The sequence below is a fragment of the Embiotoca jacksoni genome, unplaced genomic scaffold (assembly GCF_022577435.1).
Source record: "Embiotoca jacksoni isolate LCO1_2020_lvr unplaced genomic scaffold, fEmbJac1.0.p SCAF_14, whole genome shotgun sequence".
NCBI classification, from domain to species: Eukaryota; Metazoa; Chordata; class Actinopteri; family Embiotocidae; genus Embiotoca; species Embiotoca jacksoni.
This window is the reverse complement of record NW_027185274.1, coordinates 1,247,713-1,270,932: the sequence shown is the minus strand read 5'-3', so window position 1 is coordinate 1,270,932 and position 23,220 is coordinate 1,247,713. Positions and strand designations below refer to the sequence as shown.

Below are 23,220 nucleotides of genomic sequence, written 5' to 3'. Positions count from 1 at the left end.
AAGGTGCTTAAGGAAAACAAAACCATGTGGGGAAAACCAAGTGGTTACAGTAAGAAAACAAAGAAAATGCAATTAAAAACACAACAAAATTGTTGCCTGCTGGACTCGATCCATCCATGGTTGAGAGTCCGCGACTTACTTTAACCTTTGCACTTCGTCTCATGACATCCATCACGTGACCTACCTCTGTTTACGTACTTGTTCTTCTCATATCTAGAAGACACCAAGCTAAGAGACACCATGTCAAATGCATGCTTTCCCTTCAGTAGAAGAGCGTGAGTATTACAAGCTTTGCCGTGACACAGGAGGTGATGTGATGAAGCACAAAAGTGATAAAGTCCAGGAAGGGAGGGGTGTTGGGGATGATCTGTGAACCTCAAGTCTGTGAGAAAGCAACGTGAAATTAATCTTTTCCGAACCGTAAACACGTGCTTTTTCAGGTCTAGGCGACACAAAACGAGGCCCTGACACAGTATGACGTAGTGAAGGGTGTATTACATGCGTGAGAGTCAGAACCCATCAGGACTTCTTCAAGTGCTCCTGTCACTGACCTGCACTGAAGCACACGTGGTGCCCGTCACCTCCAGGCCGTACTTTCCTGTCACTGCCGGCAGCATCGTCTCTTGGTAGAGCAGCTTGTTGTCCTGATTCACGTCAAACGTCAGATGTCCACTGGGAGACTGGACCTTCACAGTGCTGGAGCCCGTTGGACTGAACACCAGAGTGGAGTAGAGAGACAGAGCCTGCAGGGCCACCACCGTGTCCTGCAACACACACACAAAACACACAATAGCAGCAACAGCTAATACTGTCAATTTATACAAATGTCATCATTAACTTTTGTTTACACGCAGCAGCTTTCATATTTAGAAGTGTGTTCGTATTCTGGGCAATAAGTCAGACACGTTTCTGGGGGGTGTTGGCCTCCGCCAGGGCTGTTCTTTGTCACCCGTCCTGTTTGTGACCTTCATGGACAGGATGTCTAGGTGCAGCCGGGGGGAGGAGAACTTCAGGTTAGGGAGTCTCCGGATCGTCTCTCTGCTGTTTGCAGATGATGTGGTCCTGTTGGCCTCTTCAGACCTTCAGCATTCACTGGGGCGGTTTGCAGTCGAGTGTGAAGCGGCCGGGACGAGAGTCAGCACCTCCAAATCTGAGGCCATGGTGCTCTGCCGGAAACCGGTGGATTGCTCCCTCCAGGTGGGGACGGAGTGCCAGCCTCAAGCGAAGAAGTTTAAGTATCTCGGGGTCTTGTTCACGAGTGAGGGGAGGAGTTGAGCCGGAAGGCGAAACTTTCTATTTACCGGTCGATTTACGGTCCGACCCTCACCGATAGTCACGAGCTCTGGGTCGTGACCGAAAGAACGAGTGTCTGAAATGAGTTTCCTTCGTCGGGTGGCCGGGCTCAGCCTTAGAGATCGGGTGAGGAGCTCGGACATCAGGAGGGAACTTGGAGTAGAGCCGCTACTCCTTTGCGTCGAAAGGTGTCAGCTGAGGTGGTTCGGACATCTGATCAGGATCCTCCTGGGCGCCTCCCTCTGGAGGTTTTCCAGCACGGCCAACTGGCAGGAGACCCAGAACACGCTGGAGGGATTATATCTCCCATCTGGCCTGGGAACGCCTCGAGATCCAAAAACAAACCGCTCCAAACTAACAAGATGGCGCCGGCCAAAATCCGAAACTGGAGGCTTCATAACAGCCGTTCACAAACCAACTGGTGACACAAAATTGGATGAGCGGTCTTCTCATGGTGTGTTAAACGGTAGCGATAAGAGAGGTACCATCATTGTCCTGTGAAAACAATGCACTTTCAGATAAACTAACGGTGTTAGCACGTCTTTATGGGTTGAGAAAAGTCCCCTACTTCATTCGTAAAGTCAAACCACTGAATTATCTGAAAGTTGTTTTGTCACAAAGATAAAACGAGGTTGATCTGTCATCTCATGAAAAGTTGGCGATGTGGAGATACGTGGTTTTCACAGGAAAGGAATGGAATGATAGAGCTTTAATATTAGGTCTGAGGTAGTCACGGACATGTCGGTACCTGTGTGGAGGAGAAGCCTCCGTATGAGTTCTGCTGCCCCGTCAGCCACCTGACGATGCCGGCGGTATAGCCCAAGTCTTCAGCTGTAGGCGAGGCACTGAGTTTGGCCATCATCACATAAGAGCTGATCTCCACAGACAGAGAGGCTGATGTTTCTTTTGCTGTCTGAGACCAGTGGAGGAAACTCCCTGAAAACAGACACAACACAGGTTACATTCACAGGAATGATGCCTGAGATGATTTCCTTCAGCAGGATGACTCACCTTGTCTGATTGCGACGGTGTCGAGGTGCTGCAGGAGTTGAGCCCGGGTCTCCATGTCTCCTGCCAGGGTGAAGACGTACGCCAGCAGAGCCGTAGTGTAGGTGTTGCTGAAGTTTCCAATGGACTCCTTCAGGCACGACAGGCTTTTGTTCACCACAGGATTCTTTAACAGATTAAAGGAACACATTATATTTCAACATTTCAGGGTAGGACTGATTCTATTGATTCAAACACATCTGTGATCTTCATCACTGCCACTGAGCCAAAGTGGTGGTGCTCAGATAGTCTTTGAACACAGGAACTCAGGAAACTTTAGGAGAAGGATTCAATGGATGGTGGCGATAATACTGAACAGCATTAATGTTTCATCTATCTTTTCCCAGTTTCAGAGGAATAGCAATCATTTCACTTGGCTGTGTGTTGGAAAAGTGAATGCAGTACTATGTGTTTATCAGGATTAATGCTTAAACTCACTGTGTGAATGTCTGGGTCTGGTGACTCCACTCAGGATTGTTTGCAGTGATTGCATCCTTACGGACGTGGAACTCCAGTAAGTGGTGAAACTATTGAAGGAGCCTTCAACTAATCAGCATTGACCCCCATATACTCTATGTTGGGCACTAAAACTCTAACACTGACAAATGTTGTAACTACTGTAATGTCATCGCACACAGTCACCCCCGCTGGTCGCTGATTGGTGGCTGAACAAACCTTAATGCGAACAGGGTTTCCAGACTGTAATCACAGCGAAGACAGAAGCAGTGAGCAATAGGTGGGCGGAGCCAGATGGGGACCAAGCAACGGGTTGCTTTGAAATTGATTGTGTTTAATTTGTGGATAATTCTCCTTTGCTTACCTGCGGTGCTATTTTATGAATTTTTGTATGTGCACTGATGTGCGATTGTGCGCTTTTTGACATTTCTACCATTAAAAACGTGATCCTCTGTTAAACAGTACAATGCAATGCAAAACAAGGAATGGCTTTAAAAGACGAGATGGAGCTGGATTTGAATTTCACTGAAATGCTGTGAATCATGCAACAAACTCTGAAATATTTCACAACTGAAGGAGTTTTTCATGGACGAGGGATCAAACCTTTCAGCCAGCTCATGTCAGAGACTGGTGAACAATTTTGCAAAAGCAAAAACAGCAACACCACAATCTGCAGCCAAAGGCGTTGTTTAAATATGTCAAAAAAGCCAACAGTCTTCTCAGTGTTCTTGACATTACATAAATATAAATGTTTTTGAAAATACTTCTTCTTCATCTCCAGCCAGGAAGTACTGACATAACATGAGAAATGTCAATTAAATGAGCAAAAAAGTAAATGAATAATTTTAGTTTTTCTGTCTAACTGTACAAAATTGAAAGAGCAATTCACTCACATTTGTGGACCCGTTCATCTCCAAGAAGGCAGCAGTGATGTAGGCACTGAGGGTGACTTCATCAGACACCCCCCCCTGCAGAGAGAACGCAGCACAGAGACTTTAATACATTTCAGTCCTACATGACTCTTACTGCATGAGCTCAGTCAGGGGTCACAGTGTTGCAACCTGTTATAATAATTTGAGAGGGCATCCTCTCATACTGCAAATTATTTCTTGCTTGTTACAAATCAAACTCAGAATAACTTCATCAACCTCTGCAGGGAGAGTTGTGACCCAGGCTGGTGTTATGCACTATGATCTATGAATAAAATGGTGCTGATTTAAGTTCTGCTAATGCGAGATGTCACTGTGTGAAAATGAACGTTTCCATTATGCACAGACTCTACAGGAACAACCGGCTTACCTTCATTCTGTTGTTGAACAGTCTTCCTGACTGTTCGAAACAGCCATTTTCTCGTTGTTTGCTTTCCAGCCACGTCTTCGACTCTTCGATGTTTGTTGGATCGATGTAGATGAAAGACTTCGCTTTGGCAAAAGTTCTCAGTACGAACGCAGTCAGCCTGAAGAAAAGCAAAACAACTTACAAAGACATTTAACTAACTCATGTCTCACCATGATGTCAACATGACATAGTATTGATCAAACGTTATAATTAAGGTTGTAAGTGAAGCTAATTAAGTTTTTAGAACGGCTGCTGCCTAAAAGTCACTGACTCGAATCCTGTGTTGGAGACAACAGATTCTTCAAGTCCAATAGTTTTTTAAACAGTTTTTTAGGGTGAGGATTATTTTGCACTCAGAGATTGAATGTACCATCCTCATATTAAACAGCCAAATCTGATTTGAGTGACAAAAGCAGATACGAGTACAGTCCTATATTTTAGCAACACAGCTGAATATGCTCGTGTCTGTATCACTGTGAAGAAACTTTGAGTAATTAAAAGTCATTTATGGGGGAGTAAAATCCCATTTCTCTGACACGCTAATCTGAAGCAAGACAACCACGGTGTAATCTTTGTGGTGAACGTATAAGGTTTTGTTTCTGAGGTGAATTCTACTGCTGCGTTCGAATGGAACTCGTGAGCTCGTGGTTACAACGTGGGAAGTCGTGGGCACCGTGTGTTTGACGTTCAAGTGGGTTTAGTTGTAAAAACACAGTTTCTAGGCAATGACAACGTGGACGACATCTAGAAGCCACAGAGACTAAAAATTTGGCAAGCTAACAGGGAGATAACGTCATGCAGGGAATGTTAAGGCACAAAGGGAAAAGATGAGGCCCTTGGGAAGATCAACGTTCGTAGGCTACTATCTAAGTTGACTGAACACTAATGATCTCACCAAGTGTTCCCAGCTCCTGTTCCTTCTCCAAACGTGCTGTAAGGACCGTTGTAATGTTTGTAGTTCAGCTGTCTCTGGTAGCCTGTTGAACGGTAGGAACGCAATGATTAGGGGGTTAATGATACACACATTGTCACGTTGTTTATTTAGTTTATGTCCGAGGAACAGGAGAATTCTATGACTTTGGCTGACAGTACATTGTGTGTGATCAGCACTAGTGTGTCTCAGATTGACAGATTTGGCAGTTTTTCTCTTTTAGCTGCATTAGAAAACAAACCACTGGTCAGGAAGCCCGCAGCCTTCTCCATGATAGCCGGGGTCAGCTGCTCCGTGCCTCTCAGGTACTGAAGGATGTAGATGTTGGGAGCCAAAAGAGCCATGTTCTGCTCTCCACATCCATACGGCATCCGCAGCAGTCCATCCAGGTTCTTCAGGGCCCGGCCGAGGATGTCACCTGCACAGAGAAGACACTGAATCACTGAGAGGGAACAGAGAACGAAGCCTACCTCTAATCTCAGATGGATTAGATAAATGCATGTGTTCAAAAACATTCACCAGGATGCAGGTGTTATAAAACAGCTAAACAGGCTTTGAAAAAGTAGTTCAACATTTTTTTTTGCCCGCTGGCACCAACTGTTTAGAGCTTCTGTTCTTGCTGCGATTAAAGTCTTTTCACCTGAAGGTTCACTCAGTCACTCTGTCAGGCTGACCAATCAGGGACCAGTGGGTGTGGCTAAGGGCGGTGACGTTTCAGTCAAACTTTTGTTTCTAAATGTGGTTCCAACAATGGTAGCAGTGGTACCACGATATTTAATATCGAGCAATTGAGGCCGGAGCACCAACGTCTTAAATGTCTGAGATAGACATTTACCAACATGGTGTTGCACTCTGCTTACATTGGTAGATGGTCTCTGTTGTTTGTAGCTCGGTGAGTTTCGGCACACCACACACATCATATGGTGGTCAATGCTGATTGGTTAAAGGCTGCTCCAATAGTTTCAAAATGAACCCGAGGTCTACGACCATTAGGATGCAAGGACTGGAAACAATTCTTAACGGAGCGTGGACAGATCTGAACGTTCACACAGTGAATTGTAGTCTGGTAATAGCAGACTACAAAAGATGTGCATACTTTAAAGTTGTTTTTGTACTTCATTATATCAATTTGCTTTCTTTATGGCATGAAAATGCCACGTTTGAAGTGTAACAACAAAACATGATGTTTTAACAAACACAAACCAGCTTTAAAACTCCACTTACATTTAGTCTTCATTTACAACTGCCTCTTTTAGCAGAGCTACAAGGAAGAGGAGCTGGTTTAAATTATCAGCACTCAGTTTAAATGAACACATCAGTTTACCCAGGACAGAGACTGAAGCACGGGCAGACCCTTCAATCACATTGTCAGGGAATTGAATCTCTGTTTCCTCTGTCAACGTTTCTCCTGTGGACAGACAGAAATAAACTGCTTACACAGAGATCTCCAGTGGAGGGAAGCACTAAAACATACAGGCTCATTCGACTATCAAGTCAGTGGACCATGAATTATAATACATCATACAGGAAACTAGGTGGGACAATATCAGGGGTTCTCAACGCATGATCAGTTCTTCCACTAGTTTGATTGAAGTAATTTCACCTTTTCATTAAAATTTTTGCAACATACAGTACAATGTCCTGAACTTTTCCAGACATCAAGCATTTGGGTTTCCCCTCTCAAAATGTTTGACAGGCCGTTCCTGGCCTGAACCGAACTGACCTTTCGGGCAGAGCAGCCAGTTGTACGTCTTTGTCATCTCGGTTCCCTCGGCCTGCCAGGAGAAGATGCGGGAACTAAACTTTATTACGAGTTACAGTTTCAGCTCTATCAGGGAAAATATACTTTAAAATCCTTTTTAAAAGCCAAACAAAGGTAAAGTAAACTTTGTCTTTGTCATCGTTTTTTTTTTTGTGGCACCAACCTTTACTATGAGAGGTTTTGTGACCACGTCGATGCGACCTCTGTCTGGCACGCTCACGATCTCATTGTCACAGGAAGCGTGTGATGTCACGGCCTCCGCAGTCACAGTGACATTTGGAACCCCTAAAACAGATTTAAGATCCTGTTTTCATCATCAAAACATTTTGCCCCTTAGATGGATCTCACTGATTTTATGAAGGTGTGTTAGGCGGATAGTCAGCGGTTCCTGCACCCTGACATCCTTTTAAGTTTTACACCAGTGTGGATGAAAACCTCACCCAAGGCTGTGGGGGTCATGGTCCAGCTGAGGGTCTTGCGCTCGTTGCCACACAGACAGGATGTGTACTGGTCACCAGAGAGGGGGGTGAGGGTGTAATCTGAGGAGGGGGCTGGAGTCACAGTGACCTGTTCAAGAGACACAACAATACATTTATCTACAATCATAATGCTTCAAAACAAGTCAAATCTGAAAAGTGAGCAAAGTGCTCTCATCATCAGAGTCACTGTACTTTATGTTCACCATCACGACCTGTCGTGGAATCTGAGAGAGAAACATTCTGACATAACAAATCAAAGTTAGAACAAAACCACAAACTGCATTTCAGTCAGGACCAGTTGCGTCAAAGACGGCTTTTATTGCATAACAGTAAGTTACATTTGGCAATATGGATCTGTTCTGGGACCTGGCTGCCCTTCCACAAGCTTACGTGGACAGCCTGAGACGGGGAGAGCACACGCAGAGTCCCTCCATGTGACTACTTAATGTGACTTAAGGCACAGAGAACAGCAGCAAGATCCCCAAGGACAGAGCAGGCATCAATGACAACAGAAATGACATTGATTAAATCAGACGCAGCATGAAGGGAGGAGCTGGTCGGGCGGTGGATTGTAAAGTGTCTTGCAGAGGAAGCAGGAAGGGTAGGAAAGCTGAAGCTGCTTAAAGAAGGCGCCCTGTTTGAGATTTGCCAATGAATGCATGAGCTGATGTGGGCCGGCCTCGAGATCAGCTGCTGAGCTGGCAAAATAGCTGAGCTTGATTTCATGGCCTGCCTAAACTAACACTATGTTCAATTAAATATTGGATGATTTTCCACAAAATTATATACAGAAATTCATGTGCACTACTGTTTACATTGCAACACCTTTGGCACCCTCTGCCTTTTCTCATACGGGTCAAAATCTGCCCATTGCTTTGATTTATGACAAAAATACCTGAAAAACTAAAGTCACTTCCGTCAGCCTCAGCTGTGCTTTGAGTTCAGTGTCCTTTAGCAAATATTAGCATGCTAACACAGCAAACTAACATCGGCATGGTGACAGTGTCATAATGAGCGTGTGAGGATGCTGACACTGATGTGAAATGATTCGTTACCATGATGCAGCTGGTCAGGTAGTTGAAGGTGGTCGCCTTCAGCTCAAACTGTTCCCCCCGGATGATGGAGTAGGGCAGGGTGAGCTCGAGGAAGAACGGCTGGAAGACGGTGATTTCTTTACGAGGAGCCAAACCGAAACCCTGAGGGGACAAACAGAAAGTCTCCGTCTCCCAGGTGGTGATGGTGTCCGGGACGGTGAGGGACACGTCCTTCGTTCCAGACGCTCTGAATCAGCAGAGACACACACATGGAAGTACATGTGTAACAGTATAGTTACTGTGATCTGTGTAAATGTGAAACCGTTTTCACTGTTCGAGTCAGAACGTAATAGAGTTTCATGTTTATAAAAACATTCATGCAATAATTTTCATGAATCATCATCAAGAGTATCATTTTTTTAGACACACAATTATTTGTAAAACATTTTGCTAAGCATCACGAACATCCTTAAAATCACGTGTGCAGGGAGACAGAAGGACGTACACATGCTCTCTGGCTCCATAAATTCACTCAAAGTCATTTTCCCTGATTTCATCCCTTCGCAGCAGAAGCTCACCCAACTTGCACCAGGTCCCAAAGCCAAGTCTCAGGGAAGAAAGTGCGGACTGTCTCTATCGGTGGAGGCGGTGATCCGGTGTTTCCAAAATCAGATCTACTGCTGCCTATCGAACCTGCCTTACCTATCGCCACGGCCCCGGGATGGTGGTAGACACGATAGCCTGCAAAGAGAGGAAATACCTCATCAGAAGCAGAGAGCAGCAGCGACACAGATGACTGCTTTATTTTTGGTAAATACTCTGCATGTGGCACTTAAAGAAATAAAAAGTCACCGTAGATAGAGTGATGGTATTCTCTCCCTTTGAACTTGAGGCATGAAGGCAGTCGGACAAACACGTTTGTTGCCATCTTCAGTCCGACATTCTAGAAAATCCAACAACACACAAACATCAACAAAACGTCAATTATAGCTACAACAACAACAACAACAACTATTATATTTAATATCAGCTTTCAGGTAAATACGGTCATATTCTTTATAATACATATTATTTGTTGAATAAGAGGTACCTTGAAAACTGTGTGGGCATCATTTTTCTCTTGACCAGGATACCGTATGTCCCTTCTTGGTCTCACAGGCAAACACTCTGTAGGATCTTGAACCTCATATGGGATATCGGACACTTTCGTGACAGGCAGCAAGTTAAATATCTGAAAAGAAAAATATGGGTCAAGTTGAAAAACGTCCGGAGGGTTTATGTTCTCTGAAGTTTGGACGTTTGGGCAAATCAGAAGTAAGGCCTGCTCTTTTATTTTGAAACTTAAACGTTAAGTCTGTCAGTCCAAAGTTATTTATTAATGAGGTAGAATCTTAAGATGTACATACATTATTTCTTCAAAATAGAATTTTTTTAAACATCATGCTTTACAGGAAAATAACTCAAATTGAATTATTTTATAACATTTGGTAAAAATTTACAACTGGTCCATCGGAGAAAAAGAGGAAATGTTCAGGAAACAGTGACAGGATAAAACTGTAACCTCTGACAGTGAAGAAGATGATATTATACTGAGGACACTAACAGTAAAGGATGTTTCCATTGATTTGTGGCTGATAGCAGCGGGTACCTTGTCTGTAGTCAGAGTCTTCAGTGGCTCCTTGATGAGGACACTCTGGTCCACAATGTTCACACCACACAGAGAGTCAGGCTGGGCCATCAGCTTCATGGTGGTGTCCTCTCCTGGGACGACTGTGGACGGTGAGAACTCCAGCCCCACCTGACACACACACACACACATACACACACACACACACACACACACACACACACACACACACACACACACACACACATTAAACAACAGACTTTAGTGGCATAACTTTTTTTTACAGACGACACACTTGTTGAGCTCTGTATCTTTAGCTCTTATCAGACAGACAGTTGGACAGTTCAACAGTTGGACAGACACACGGTGCGGACAAGAGTCCAGTTTACTCATCTAGCACATGTTCGGTCAGCACACCTGTAGCAGGGACCGTATGTGTGGTCACTGTGTGGCCATGTTAACACAGAAACCATGAATTGGTCTGACTTTGTCGAGAATTAAAATGCACTGGTTAGTATAACAAGAGGACTTCACACAGATTAAACCACCATAACGCTACTGTAGAATATTTCTAATTTTAGATTAGCTTCATATTGATCTTTTGTATCAGCAGCTAATGTAGGATGCTAATGGTGAGTTCAATGGCTACTGGGAAGTGGGAAAGTTACGACCTTAAAATAGGAAAATACCCCTGAATGCCTGTCGAACATCCTACTTTAGAAATAGGACTTTTCTAAGAGCTCAGTGAGGTAGGTTTGATGCAACTTGACATGGCAGCATTTGTGGTATAAGAAAGAAATTCATCCATCCATGTTCTTCCACTTATCTGGGATCAGGTAGCGATGGCAGCAGGCCAAGCGAGTTGGCCCAGACTTCCCTCTCCCCTGCAACATTTTCCAGCTCATCCTGGGAGATCCCGAGGTGTTCCCAGGCCAGCTGGGAGATATAATCCCTCCAGCGTGTTCTGGGTCTCCTGCCAGTTGGGCGTGCCCGGAAAACCTCCAGAGGGAGGCGCCCAGGAGGATCCTGATCAGATGCCCGAACCGCCTCAACTGACTCCTTTCGACACAAAGGAGTATTGGTTCTACTCCGAGTTCCCTCCTGATGTTCAAGCTACTCACCCGATCTCTAAGGCTGAGTCCGGCCAACCTACGGAGGAAACTAATTTCAGCCACTTGTAGCCGTGATCTCGTTCTGTCAGTCACGACCCAGAGCTCGTGACCATCGGTGAGGGTCAGAACGTAGATCGACCGGTAAATAGAAAGCTTCGCCTTTCGGCTCAGCTACCTCTTCACCAAATCGGTCCGGTGCAGCACCTGTTTTCCTGCTGCAGCCGCCCCGATCCACCGGTCGATCTCCCGCTCCATCCTCCCCTGACTCTTGAACAAGACCCAGAGATACTTAAACTCCTTTGCCTGGGTCAGGCACTCCATCCTGTGCTATCCTATGCTAGTCTTTGCTTACAATAATGCTATATATGTATGCCATATTATATTCCTTATATACAATCTCGTATTAATCAACTGTTAATCCTCAGGCGTATGCAACAGGCTGTTTCTGTAGAGGTCAGCATACTGCTGAGGTCAGCGATCCTGTTGGGATAGCAGAACTACAGGCCATGATTAAAGCACTGGAATGGGCAGAAGGGAAAGTTGTAAACATCGACACAGACTCAGCATATGTAGTGGGTGCTATTCATATAGAGCTGAGACAATGGATCAGAGCAGGATTCCTGACTGCAGAAAAGACACCCATCAGACATGAAGCAGACATGAAGAGACTGGTGGAGGCACTAATGAAGCCAAAAGCTGTGGCTATCATGAAGTGTAAAGGACATGACAAAACAGACACTTGGATTGCAATAGGCAATGATCAAGCTGACCAGGCTGCCAAGAGAACGGCAAGATATGGAGCTGCGTACATTATGTTGCAAACTGACAGGACAATACAGGACATGCTGCCACAGTGTGATGTAGACATGATAAGAAAGGAACAGGCCAAGGCCTCTCCATGGGACACCAGTGTATGGCAGGACAGAGGAGCCAAAAAACAGGATGGATTGTGGAGAGCCCCGGATGGTAGACTAGTTCTGCCACCAGGCCTGGTACAGAGTACATTACAGGAAGCACATGGTCTCACTCACTGTGGACAGAAACAGATGCAGCGACATCTGACCCATTGGTGGCATCTATTTCTACCGGCTATGATAGAAAACCACGTGAGAGAATGTAGTGTGTAGTATACAATGTAAAGGCGACCATTAAGCCGCACCAAGGACAGTTTCCCCTGCCACAGCTCCCGGGGCAGGAAATTATCATTGATTACACCGACATGATTGACAGAGCGGGAGGACACAGGTACCTCCTGGTAGCCGTGGATGCATACACTGGCTGGCCAGAGGCAATACCTGCTAAAAAAGAGGATGCAAAAACAGTGATAAAATTCTTGATAAATCACTACATACCCGTGCATGGGTTTCCTCGTCGCATCCGTTCAGATAACGGCTCCCATTTCAAAAATAAAGACTGACAAGAAGTAGAAAAACATTTGGGCCTAAAACACGCATTTGGCACGGTCCACCACCCTCAGTCACAGGGGAGGGTAGAAAGAATGAATCAGACACTGAAAAGTAAAATCAGTTAAGTATGTGCGCAAACCAAGCGGTCCTGAGTGGAGGCTCTGCCAGTAGCATTGATGGAAGTGCGCAACTCTGTGAATTCTACCACAGGGTTCACCCCTTTTGAGCTGTGGACTGGACAGCAGTTTCCGGGTCCAGGCGCAGGAAACCCGGTGGTGATCGAAACAAGTTCCTGGATGAAATATAAGCCATACTATGATCAACTAACAGCTTTGGTGTCAGGTTTCTCTACACAGGTGACGGAGACCAAAGGGGACTCTCTGAGCAGCTGGCGGCGACTTCGCTGGTGACAGTGCAGAATAGGATGGCATTGGACATGCTGCTGGCGGAAAAAGGGGGTGTGTGCCACATGTTCGGGGATCAGTGCTGTACTTATATCGCCAACAACACGGCACCTGATGGGTCGGTCACAAGGGCCCTAGAAGGCCTCAAGACGCTCTCCCAGGAAATGCATGAAATGCCAGGTATTGACAATCCCCTGGATAGTATGCTTAGCGGGTGGTTTGGTAAATGGAAGAATGTTGTTGTATCTGTGTTTCTGTCGGTGTTAGGGATGTTATGTGCTTTTGGTTTGTGCGGCTGTTGTTGTGTTCCCTGCCTTAGGTTGTGTTCTCTGCCTTAGGTTGTGTTCCCTGCCTTAGGTCGTTGTGCAACCGCATCATTGTGGCCACTGTGGAGAAGACGGGCGAACCTCCCCCATACCAAATGCCCCTGCTCCTGGGCGGAGAGCCGGCCGCCATGATGGACGAGGCGGAGGATGATGAGGAGCAGGTTGTGTAGGGTTTGTTTGTATGCACTCGTGTCTCTTTTGCGTTGATTTGTGTTCTCTTTCTTTCTTCTGATTGTTGGTCTCCTATGGGAGACCAAAAGGGGGAATTGTGCTATCCTATGCTAGTCTTTGCTTACAATAATACTATATATGTATGCCATATTATATTCCTTATATACAATCTCGTATTAATCAACTATTAATCCTCAGGCGTATGCAACAGGCTGTTTCTGTAGAGGTCAGCATGCTGCTGAGGTCAGTGATCCTGTTGGGGTCAGCATGCTACTGTGCATAATAACAAGGCTGTAACGGTTGATGGTACGACCACTAGTTTCACCTCCTGTCTTTCTTATTTCTTCCGAGTCATAAAACAGGAATAAGTTACTGACCTGAGCAACACGTCCCCACAAGGCAAGACGGCCTACCTCGACCAATCAACAAAGGACACATCACCACACATGACTTTTTGGTTCCTGTACTATAAGAAGACTGGGTCAGGGAGAATCAGGAGTTCAGACTTCGTGAACTGACACATACTCTGTTGTTGTCAGGGAAGCATAGTCTTGACCCAGAGCTCTGTAACACTGATTATTCTGTTGCTGTTAAATAAATATCTTGAAGCCTGACATCTTCTCCTATTGCCTCATTAAAGAACACGCAGGACTGGGGGCTTACATACTGTATATTGGCTTTGTACTAGCATGAGCCCGAGTCCAACAGTCCCCAACTGGAGGGAGCAATCCACCGGTTTCGGGCAGAGCACCATGGCCTCGGTTTTGGAGGTGCTGTCTCTCATCCCGGCTGCTTCACACTCGGCTGTAAACCACCCCAGTGAATGCTGGAGGTCTGAAGAGGCCAACAGGACCACATCATCTGCATGAAGGTCTCAAACAGGATTGGTGACAAAAGGCAGCCCTGATGGAGGCCAACACCCACGGGAAGACTCCTAAACCCGACCAGCATGCCCTCTGGAGAGGAGGCAGGGTCTGAAGACTTGGGGGGGGGGGGGGGTCTCACCCATATCCCTGGTGGAGGTCCCTGAGGTAGTCAAAAAGGTGCCGGGGGTGGATGAGATCTGTCCTGAGATGCTGGAGGTGCTGGACATTGCTTGACTGTCTTGGCGGACACGCCTCTTCAATGTAGCATGGACTGACAGGGTGGTTCCCATTTTCAAAGAAGGGGACTGGAGAGTGTGCTCCAACTATCGGGGTATCACACCACTGAGCGTCCCGGGCAAAACTTATGCCAGGGTGTTGGAAAGGAGGCTCCGACCATTTGTCAAACCTCAAATTCAAGGGGAAGAAAATCAACTTCCTCTAAATAATGAGGTGAAAATACCCAGACTTGGTTAGCTTAGCCCGCCAAGATTGCCATCTGTATTAAATGTTAAAAACGGTAGCACATCAAGACTTGTGGAAATGCCTTTTTGTCCACTAGGAAGTGGGACGTTCGCAAATGGAGACTTTTCCAATTCTCAGCAGCTTGAACGCACGATAACATCCCCTTTGAGTTTACACTGTTGCTGCAGTTGGTGCCACTTCTCCTCTTCTCACACTGACCTGGTGACTGAAGCATTTCTCAGTGGTGAAGTCGGCGCTGTGGGCGATCACGTTCTCACTGGGGAGGATGGCGTAAGCCACGACCTGGACGTCTGGTGCCATCTCCGGAGACACCCTCAACTGAAAGGAGACCTCGCCCTCATTCACTGAAACAGCAAAGCAACTATTATAAAGCTATTTTCTTTCTATCGGATGATATTACAGTGTAAACTCATGATTACGGACAGTCTTTACTCACCGGATGTATCTCGCACTTGAACCTGTTTAAGTCCTTGCATGGTGATGGCTCCTCTGGACAAAACCTGCAGGATTTGACAGAAAATGACACAAAGAATTAGAATGAATGAATGAATTCTCAATTAAATTCTGTCTGTTGTTCCGGTGCGCTTCTCTCATGCTACCTGTAGTGGAACATGTTCATGCGTTTCATGCACAGCTAACGTTCAGTGTTTAAGATGTAAACATGTGATTGTGGGGCCTGTTTCACAAAGTAACTTGGTCTGTTTGAGGTTTCTGGTTTCTGGTCACTCACATGAGTGTAACCGGTCTTAAACCAGCTCTGTTATCAACAAATGTTTCGTTTTCATGCGGAGAGAATATTTACAAGTTGGAACTGAGCAATGTTATCTACATGAGCAGGCCGCCCAAGTATTAGCTCTGTAGGCGAGGAGATTTACTCCTGTGTAAATGGAGAGAAAGTTAAATATTTCAAAATGAAAACTCATTAGTGTGGATGTAGCGTAGGTATAGAAGTTTGGCACGGAATGACAAAGAGTAGATCAAAACAGATCTGCGGTGCTATAAAAGTACCGCAGTTGTGTTCCTTGAAATCGAATATATATAAATGATATGAAGGCCATTTTAAAAACCTCCATCCTCTGTTGGTTTTCTCTGGAAGAGAGAGCTGTTGGCAAGCTGAGAAATAACTCACCAGATACATGACATCCACGGAGCCCTGGGCCTCTCCCACCACAGTGTACTGGATGGAGATGGTCTGTTCAGTGTCGCAGGGAAGTGCTTCCTTCTTCTTCTTCACCTGCAGCGTGCTGACTGTTTTTGTGTCTTGAGAGGAAGGTTGGGACGCAGACAGTGTGCGAGATCCAGTCTCATAGAAGGCGGTTCTGTATGCAGGGTGGTTCAGTGTCAGCATGTTGCTCACCTTGATCAGAGAGAAGAAACGTTGAGCTCATGGTGGCTGATGTAAGAGAAAGTGAGCTCAGTTTTCGTAGGCGAGGCAAATGTCAATGTTTGGAACGAGTAAAGTCTTTCAGTGTGGCCACGAGTAACCATGGCAGCACCATGAACAGTTGCAGCATATAGAGAAACCTTTTGGCCTGTGGGCTGCATCGTTGTGATGTGCCTGACAAATATACAGTGGGTACGGAAAGTATTCAGACCCCTTTACATTTTTCACTCTTTGTTTCATTGCAGCCATTTGCTAAAATCAAAAAAGTTCATTTTATTTCTCATTAATGTACACTCAGCACCCCATCTTGACAGAAAAAAAAACAGAAAAGTAGAAATTTGTGCAAATTTATTAAAAAAGAAAAACTGAAATATCACATGGTCATAAGTATTCAGACCCTTTGCTGTGACACTCATATTTAACTCACATGCTGTCCATTTCTTCTGATCCTCCTTGAGATGGTTCTACTCCTTCATTGGAGTCCAGCTGTGTTTAATTAAACTAATTGGACTTGATTAGGAAAGGCACACACCTGTCTACATAAGACCTTACAGCTCACAGTGCATGTCAGAGCAAATGAGAATCATGAGGTCGAAGGAATTGTCCAAAGAGCTCAGAGACAGAATTGTGGCAAGACACAGATCTGGCCAAGGTTACAAAATAATTTCTGCAGCACTCAAGGTTCCTAAGAGCACAGTGGCCTCCATAATCCTTAAATGGAAGAAGTTTGGGACGACCACAACTCTTCCCAGACCTGGCCGTCCAGTCAAACTGAGCAATCGTGGGAGAAGAGCCTTGGGGAGAGAGGTAAAGAAGAACCCAAAGATCACTGTGGCTGAGCTCCAGAGATGCAGTAGGGAGATGGGAGAAAGTTCCACAAAGTCAACTATCACTGCAGCCCTCCACCAGTCGGGGCTTTATGGCAGAGTGGCCCGACGGAAGCCTCTCCTCAGTGCAAGACATATGAAAGCCCGCATAGAGTTTGCCAAAAAACACATGAAGGACTCCCAGACTATGAGAAATAAGATTCTCTGGTCTGATGAGACCAAGATTGAACTTTTTGGCGTTAATTCTAAGCGGTATGTGTGGAGAAAACCAGGCACTGCTCATCACCTGCCCAATACAATCCCAACAGTGAAACATGGTGGTGGCAGCATCATGCTATGGGGGTGTTTTTCAGCTGCAGGGACAGGACGACTGGTTGCAATTGAAGGAAAGATGAATGCGGCCAAGTACAGCGATATCCTGGAAGAAAACCTCTTCCAGAGTGCTCTGGACCTCAGACTGGGCTGAAGGTTCACCTTCCAACAAGACAATGACCCTAAGCACACAGCTAAAATAACAAAGGAGTGGCTTCGGAACAACTCTGTGACCATTCTTGACTGGCCCAGCCAGAGCCCTGACCTAAACCCAATTGAGCATCTCTGGAGAGACCTGAAAATGGCTGTCCACCAACGTTCACCATCCAACCTGACGGAACTGGAGAGGATCTGCAAGGAAGAATGGCAGAAGATCCCCAAATCCAGGTGTGAAAAGCTTGTTGCATCATTCCCAAGAAGACTCATGGCTGTACCAGCTCAAAAGGGTGCTTCTACTCAATACTGAGCAAAGGGTCTGAATACTTATGAACATGTGATATTTCAGTTTTTCTTTTTTAATAAATTTGCACAAATTTCTACATTTCTGTTTTTTTCTGTCAAGATGGGGTGCTGAGTGTACATTAATGAGAAATAAAATGAACTTTTTTGATTTTAGCAAATGGCTGCAATGAAACAAAGAGTGAACAATTTAAAGGGGTCTGAATACTTTCCATACCCACTGTAGTTCTTGGGCTACTTTCTACTCACGTGGATGATGACATCTCCATTGAAGTCATCTGTGCTCAGTGAGAACGTGGCGAAACCATCGCTGTCGGTTGTGAGATTCAGCAGCAAGCGAGGCGACCACCGTTTACCCTCGAACATGTAGATCGGCATGTCAGCGATGGGCGTATCGTTGTAGTAAACAGCTTTAATCTGATGAAAGCACAACGCTGCATCACTGAGAGTGAACATGATTTGAGCTGCTCTGACCGTTGCACGACACAGAAAAAGTGAAGACAACATTTTGCACTTACTTTTCCTTCCACATTTGATCCTTGTTCGTAAATCTTGGGCGTGTCGGTAAAGGACAGCTTTCCAATAACATATGAAATCCTTATTCTCCTTATTTTTAGGCCTGAAACACCTGAAAATGAAAAGCCTCCATGTTACAATGTCCATGTCACGTTGTAAAAATACAAAACATTCTCTCGTTGTAATAACCCCTCTCTTTTTGGAATAGAGTCATAATCAGGGTTGAAAATTATCACCCAACAACTGCTAAATGCAGGAGATTTTGTGTAGCGACGATCTGCTCAACCTACCAGCGAGTAAACAAAACAATAAATGCAATCGTAACCAAGCGATACTCTTGACAGGGGTGGAAGAAGAGTTCAGGTCTTTTGCTCCAGTGAAAGTACTGATACCACATTGTGAAAATACTCCACTACAAGTTAAAGTACTGCATCCAAACCCTTTTTAATAAAAGTGTGTGTAATCACCAAGATGTGTTCAAAGTATGAAAAGTCAAAATACAAAATATCGAATAAATACTCCCTGTTGGTGTTTTATTATTTTATAGGATGTTTCCTGTTAATGTTGAATTAACGTATATACTGTTGGTTGGGCTAATCTACAGTAATGCATCATATTTAATAAAATTATGATATTTGTATTGTTTCTGTTCTGTTAGAAGCACATATCTCTAAAAATGCAAAAAGATCAGATAGATAGCGTTTTACAGTGAATCAAAGTGTGATTTAAAATAGTCTATTTTCTGCCATTAGTTAAAAGAGGAAAGTGTCTGTCTGGTGAAATCATGGAGAGGCTGACAGATTTTAAAATCCACACACAAAGAAGTTCATTTCCTGCCCTGGACGTGATATAAAAACCAGGAAGACTCACCTGTTCCCTCCTCTTCCATTGTGACGGTGACATCCAATGCGTCTTGCACCGCCTTTTGGTCAATCTTGGTGAAAGTTGCCATCTTGAAGGTTAAAGTGGCACAGCCTTTAATGTCCGCCTAGAAAGTCCAAGAAAATACAAAGAAAAAGAAGAGCATAAAGAACATGTATGTATCTTTATTTAAGTGATGTTGGGATGATACATCGATAAAGTGAAGGTTCAATTTAACATCTGTAATATGAGGTATATTTGTTTTTATAATAGTTATTTATAAAGTTGCTTTATTGTATTGTATGTGTTGTTGTTGTGGAAAGGGAGGAACGGAGAAACTCTAAGTTGTAGGTTGAAAATTCAGTCCATGTAGTCATAAAGGAATTTTTGTGGCTCTAGCAAAGACACGAACTTGTGATGAGTAAAAGAACGAGGTTATTCACAATGATGAGTTTAGTGCAAATTTCAGTATGTTATATGTGCAGTGTGCATCCTGTAAATGTTCTACCTATACATGTGTGTTGTGTTGGCAGAGAGATGAGACTGTAACTGTAGCAACTGTACCTGTTTTGTCTCCATGTGGCACGGGGCAATTATCTGGAGCTTGTTGGCTCCCTCTGGATCATCGTTGTTGATGAAAATGTTCCTGTACATATAATGATTTATAGGTCGGCACATCTGAACTTTGACAGTTCCTGGGACAGGCTGTCCGTATGTGTACCTAATAAAAAAAATTAAAAAAAAAAACATTAAAAAATCTGAGTCATTCACTCACCAAACTGCACTTCCCATTTTTTGAGCTTTGAGTTTGTCACGTCTCAGAAAAATGACTTTTACTTACTTTGCACATACTTCAACGTCGATTTCTTTGTGCCCAATACTTACTTCTTCAGGTATGTTTACTGTTACGTCAAATTTGGGCAAAACTGGGGACAAATTCTGCATGTTAGCATCCATACTTCATTATCAATGGACACAATCACACATAAAAAAAAAAAAAAGCCCTAACTTACCATACTTCTCCACCTTGAAGCTGTAAGTTATTTTTTCTTCACCCATTGACACAATGACTTGGTAGAAACCTTCGCGGGCCTCAGGGTTCAAGGAGTAAGACAGCTGCAGTATTTTACCATCGGATGTTTTGTTCAGCCACTGTCCAATCCTGTTGTTGTTCGGATCCTGTTGTTGTTACACACGACAGATTTATTCAGAGAGAAGTTTGCTGTTCTTCGACTTGATGTGATCATTTGTGAAAAGCTGTTTAGTGTAAAAGATCTCAGAGCTGTTGCGCTATAACTCCATGTTGTTCATAGAAACTCACAGAAAACTTAAGGTCAGATGAGTCGAGGAGGTTAACATGCTGAATTTACAAAAGAAAAAAAATGCTGTTGGATATTTTCTTACCTCGATTTCGATGATATCGTACTGAAAACGAAAAAAGAGCTATGTTAAATTGGTTCATACTGTTCTGATCATAAAGTCTACTGTGGAGTCTGGGTCCAACCTTTTTATTTTTACACTCGTTATTTATTGCAGATTCCAATGCACTCAACAGAGATTTTGAGAAAGGCTTTAAGAAACATTTACCACACTTTAACATGAGAAGAGCTTTAAACGGAGTATTTGTAATTCATTAAAACAAACGTTCGTCCGGTTGGTATTTTGTAGTTAAACATTTTGATGCTTATTCCCTCAAATGATATTATCTGCAGCAAAACGTTGCAAAATGACAAGCGTGGAAGGTCGATAGAATTATTACAACATCAACAACAGTCAACACAGACAGGTTTACCTAAAGAGACCTCAGCTGTACTATTGATTTTGCAGCAGGATCAGATTGATTGTGGACATAATGTAACTGGGGTTAAAGAGCACGCGCCCATGTTGCTCACTTCATTGCATCACTTGTGCTTACCTCCACTGGCCGGTGTGTGTACAGTATATCTCAGTTCACATTACAAACAGAGCTGTTTTCACAGGGTATCACTGCTGCTGTTCGTACATGAGATCTAATAGAAGGAAGAGACCGTTCAATTACTCACCAGCTGACCGGCAGGTCTCAGCTTGGTGTCCAGAGAGACGACTCTGAAATGCACTGAGAGAGGACTTGATTTTACATCTCATCTAATCCATCAGGCTGCTAATGCTAACGTCTTCTGTCTGCTCAGAAATGACATCATTATTATCAAACTTACAAGTTAAAATCATCTCCAGCATTCTCATCAACCTTTATAACAGAGCGACACATTCAAACTCAGTCGGTCTCTAGAAGTCTGTATTTATGTGTTCATTACTGTACTCATGGTTTTTTTTTTACATTCAGCTTTATCAAATTGCCATCGTCTTTACATCCTTTACAATCTGAAATAAACTTCTTTAGGTTCAGTTTATGATGGCCCACCTGCAGACAGCAGCCCTTTAACAAGCACAACAGTTTTACTTTTGCTACACGTCAACACTTTTTTTTTTATGAAAGCTTTTTCATGTAAATGTTCAATGTCAATATTTTCTATATACACTGAAGGTACTTTATTCATATTTGCCAATGTAACTTTTTCATTTATGCAATTTCTTTTCATTGTATTTGTTGTATATGGCTAAAAAATTTTTTCCCATCGATGCTACTTTTACTTTTTTGTATATTCTAAAGTTTCTTTTTTCATGTTGTTACTTTTGTCATCTAAAATAGTTTTACTCTTCTTACATAGGCCAGCAATATTTTTTCCATCAAGGCAAATTCAATCAAGGCATACACACTTATTGTACTTTGTTTACAAAAAAGAAATGTTACTTTTTCACGTTAGTGTTACTTGAAGTAATTTGTTCTATCTGCAAATGTCTTCTTTGGTGTTTCTGTTTATGTTCAACCACACACACAATTCATCTCTCACTGCCTGTATTGCAGACTTCAGCATAGCAAAGTTTTCAGAACAAAGGATGAATGCTGCTTGCAAATGAATATACAGCTTAACAGGCTCCTTCTTCCAAGCACAGTGCTTTGTTTTTGAAAACTGATTAATTCGTTATATAAGACATAGTACTGCGAGAATAAATATTCTACACCTTTGCTATGCCACCATCCTTAACTGTTTGCAGAAGGAGAAATACCACACATCAATATCATTCTGTAGATCGTCAGCTCATAGTTACCCGTTTGTCCGGGGAGGTAGATCGGTTTATCTGTCTGGACGAATGTCATCGGTCGATACACTCGGATCATGACTTTTCTGACTTCTTTTGAGTAAAACGTGTCGCCTCGTACCTCCACCTCAAACTTCTGCACCTCCTCATTCTGCACTAAAGGAACCTGTGACGCAAAGATATTCCAATTAGCCAAAAGTCAAGAGACATGAACTCCAAATCAAAAATGTAATCAACCATAGGATGTGTATAAAAGCATTTTATGTGTTATAAAACCCCAGCTGAAAGAAAAGTGTATTTGGATGTTAAATGGAAACCCATCTCGGGAGCTGACCTTAAACTCGGCGCAGGTACGAAACTCTTCACTGGATGAATGTATGAGAAGAATCGTGTTCTTCTCTTTGGACATCAGAGTGACAGTCATGACCAGAGTCTCGTTGGGCTGCCGGAGACTCGCGCAGAATTTGGTGTCAGCTCCAGCTTCAAGAACGGCAGGAACAGCCACCATGTACTGCCTACAGACGCAGACAGAGTCACACACACAGCAGTCACCTCAGCGGCTCTGACATGGGAGAAAACACTGCATACGTAAACACACCAAACTACTTCTATTATTTCCTCCGACAGTGCAGATGAACTTACGGTCCCGCCACCGCTTGACTCCCACACATCCAACTCAGGAAGACACACAGTGTCCATGTCCACATCTGAATCCCCAGCTGACCCATGACGGACTGCGATGATCCTCAGAGTCAGCATCTGTTAAATAGCTGCTGATACAGGAACCCTTCACCCACACCAGCACACTCCCACTCATCATACAAACCTCCTCTGTATGATTTCCCGGTATCTCAAGTCAATCATTTACAATTAAACAGGCCAAACACCACAGAATTGAAAAATATTTCAATGGAGATTGGCTTTTCTACCAAAGACTATAGCTAACCCAGTACAAACAGTAATTTTCCAGCACTTTATATATTTA

At 43.9% G+C, this 23,220-nt stretch overlaps 1 protein-coding gene across 2 annotated transcripts in view; it reads right to left on the bottom strand.

Annotated features, from left to right (window-relative positions):
* The window catches only part of LOC138196979 (alpha-2-macroglobulin-like), a 28,667-nt gene extending 5,704 nt beyond the window's left edge, over window positions 1-22,963 (bottom strand). For both annotated transcript variants that reach the window (XM_069147394.1, XM_069147395.1), the window contains exons 1-30: window positions 22,878-22,963; window positions 22,570-22,750; window positions 22,245-22,401; window positions 21,137-21,189; window positions 20,499-20,519; window positions 20,108-20,273; window positions 19,936-20,020; window positions 19,659-19,815; window positions 19,104-19,221; window positions 18,236-18,345; window positions 17,967-18,134; window positions 15,865-16,092; window positions 15,172-15,235; window positions 14,934-15,079; window positions 9,989-10,138; window positions 9,431-9,571; window positions 9,193-9,283; window positions 8,919-9,081; window positions 8,362-8,587; window positions 7,268-7,394; window positions 6,991-7,112; window positions 6,789-6,840; window positions 6,390-6,473; window positions 5,307-5,483; window positions 5,030-5,111; window positions 4,096-4,252; window positions 3,690-3,764; window positions 2,305-2,467; window positions 2,042-2,229; window positions 552-764 (exon numbers count right to left, since the gene is read on the bottom strand). In XM_069147394.1, coding sequence (XP_069003495.1) covers window positions 552-764; window positions 2,042-2,229; window positions 2,305-2,467; window positions 3,690-3,764; window positions 4,096-4,252; window positions 5,030-5,111; window positions 5,307-5,483; window positions 6,390-6,473; window positions 6,789-6,840; window positions 6,991-7,112; window positions 7,268-7,394; window positions 8,362-8,587; window positions 8,919-9,081; window positions 9,193-9,283; window positions 9,431-9,571; window positions 9,989-10,138; window positions 14,934-15,079; window positions 15,172-15,235; window positions 15,865-16,092; window positions 17,967-18,134; window positions 18,236-18,345; window positions 19,104-19,221; window positions 19,659-19,815; window positions 19,936-20,020; window positions 20,108-20,273; window positions 20,499-20,519; window positions 21,137-21,189; window positions 22,245-22,401; window positions 22,570-22,750; window positions 22,878-22,963 — 3,951 coding nt within the window. The remainder of the gene's footprint in view (window positions 1-551; window positions 765-2,041; window positions 2,230-2,304; window positions 2,468-3,689; window positions 3,765-4,095; window positions 4,253-5,029; window positions 5,112-5,306; window positions 5,484-6,389; window positions 6,474-6,788; window positions 6,841-6,990; window positions 7,113-7,267; window positions 7,395-8,361; window positions 8,588-8,918; window positions 9,082-9,192; window positions 9,284-9,430; window positions 9,572-9,988; window positions 10,139-14,933; window positions 15,080-15,171; window positions 15,236-15,864; window positions 16,093-17,966; window positions 18,135-18,235; window positions 18,346-19,103; window positions 19,222-19,658; window positions 19,816-19,935; window positions 20,021-20,107; window positions 20,274-20,498; window positions 20,520-21,136; window positions 21,190-22,244; window positions 22,402-22,569; window positions 22,751-22,877) is intronic.
* Between the last annotated feature and the right edge of the window lie 257 nt (window positions 22,964-23,220).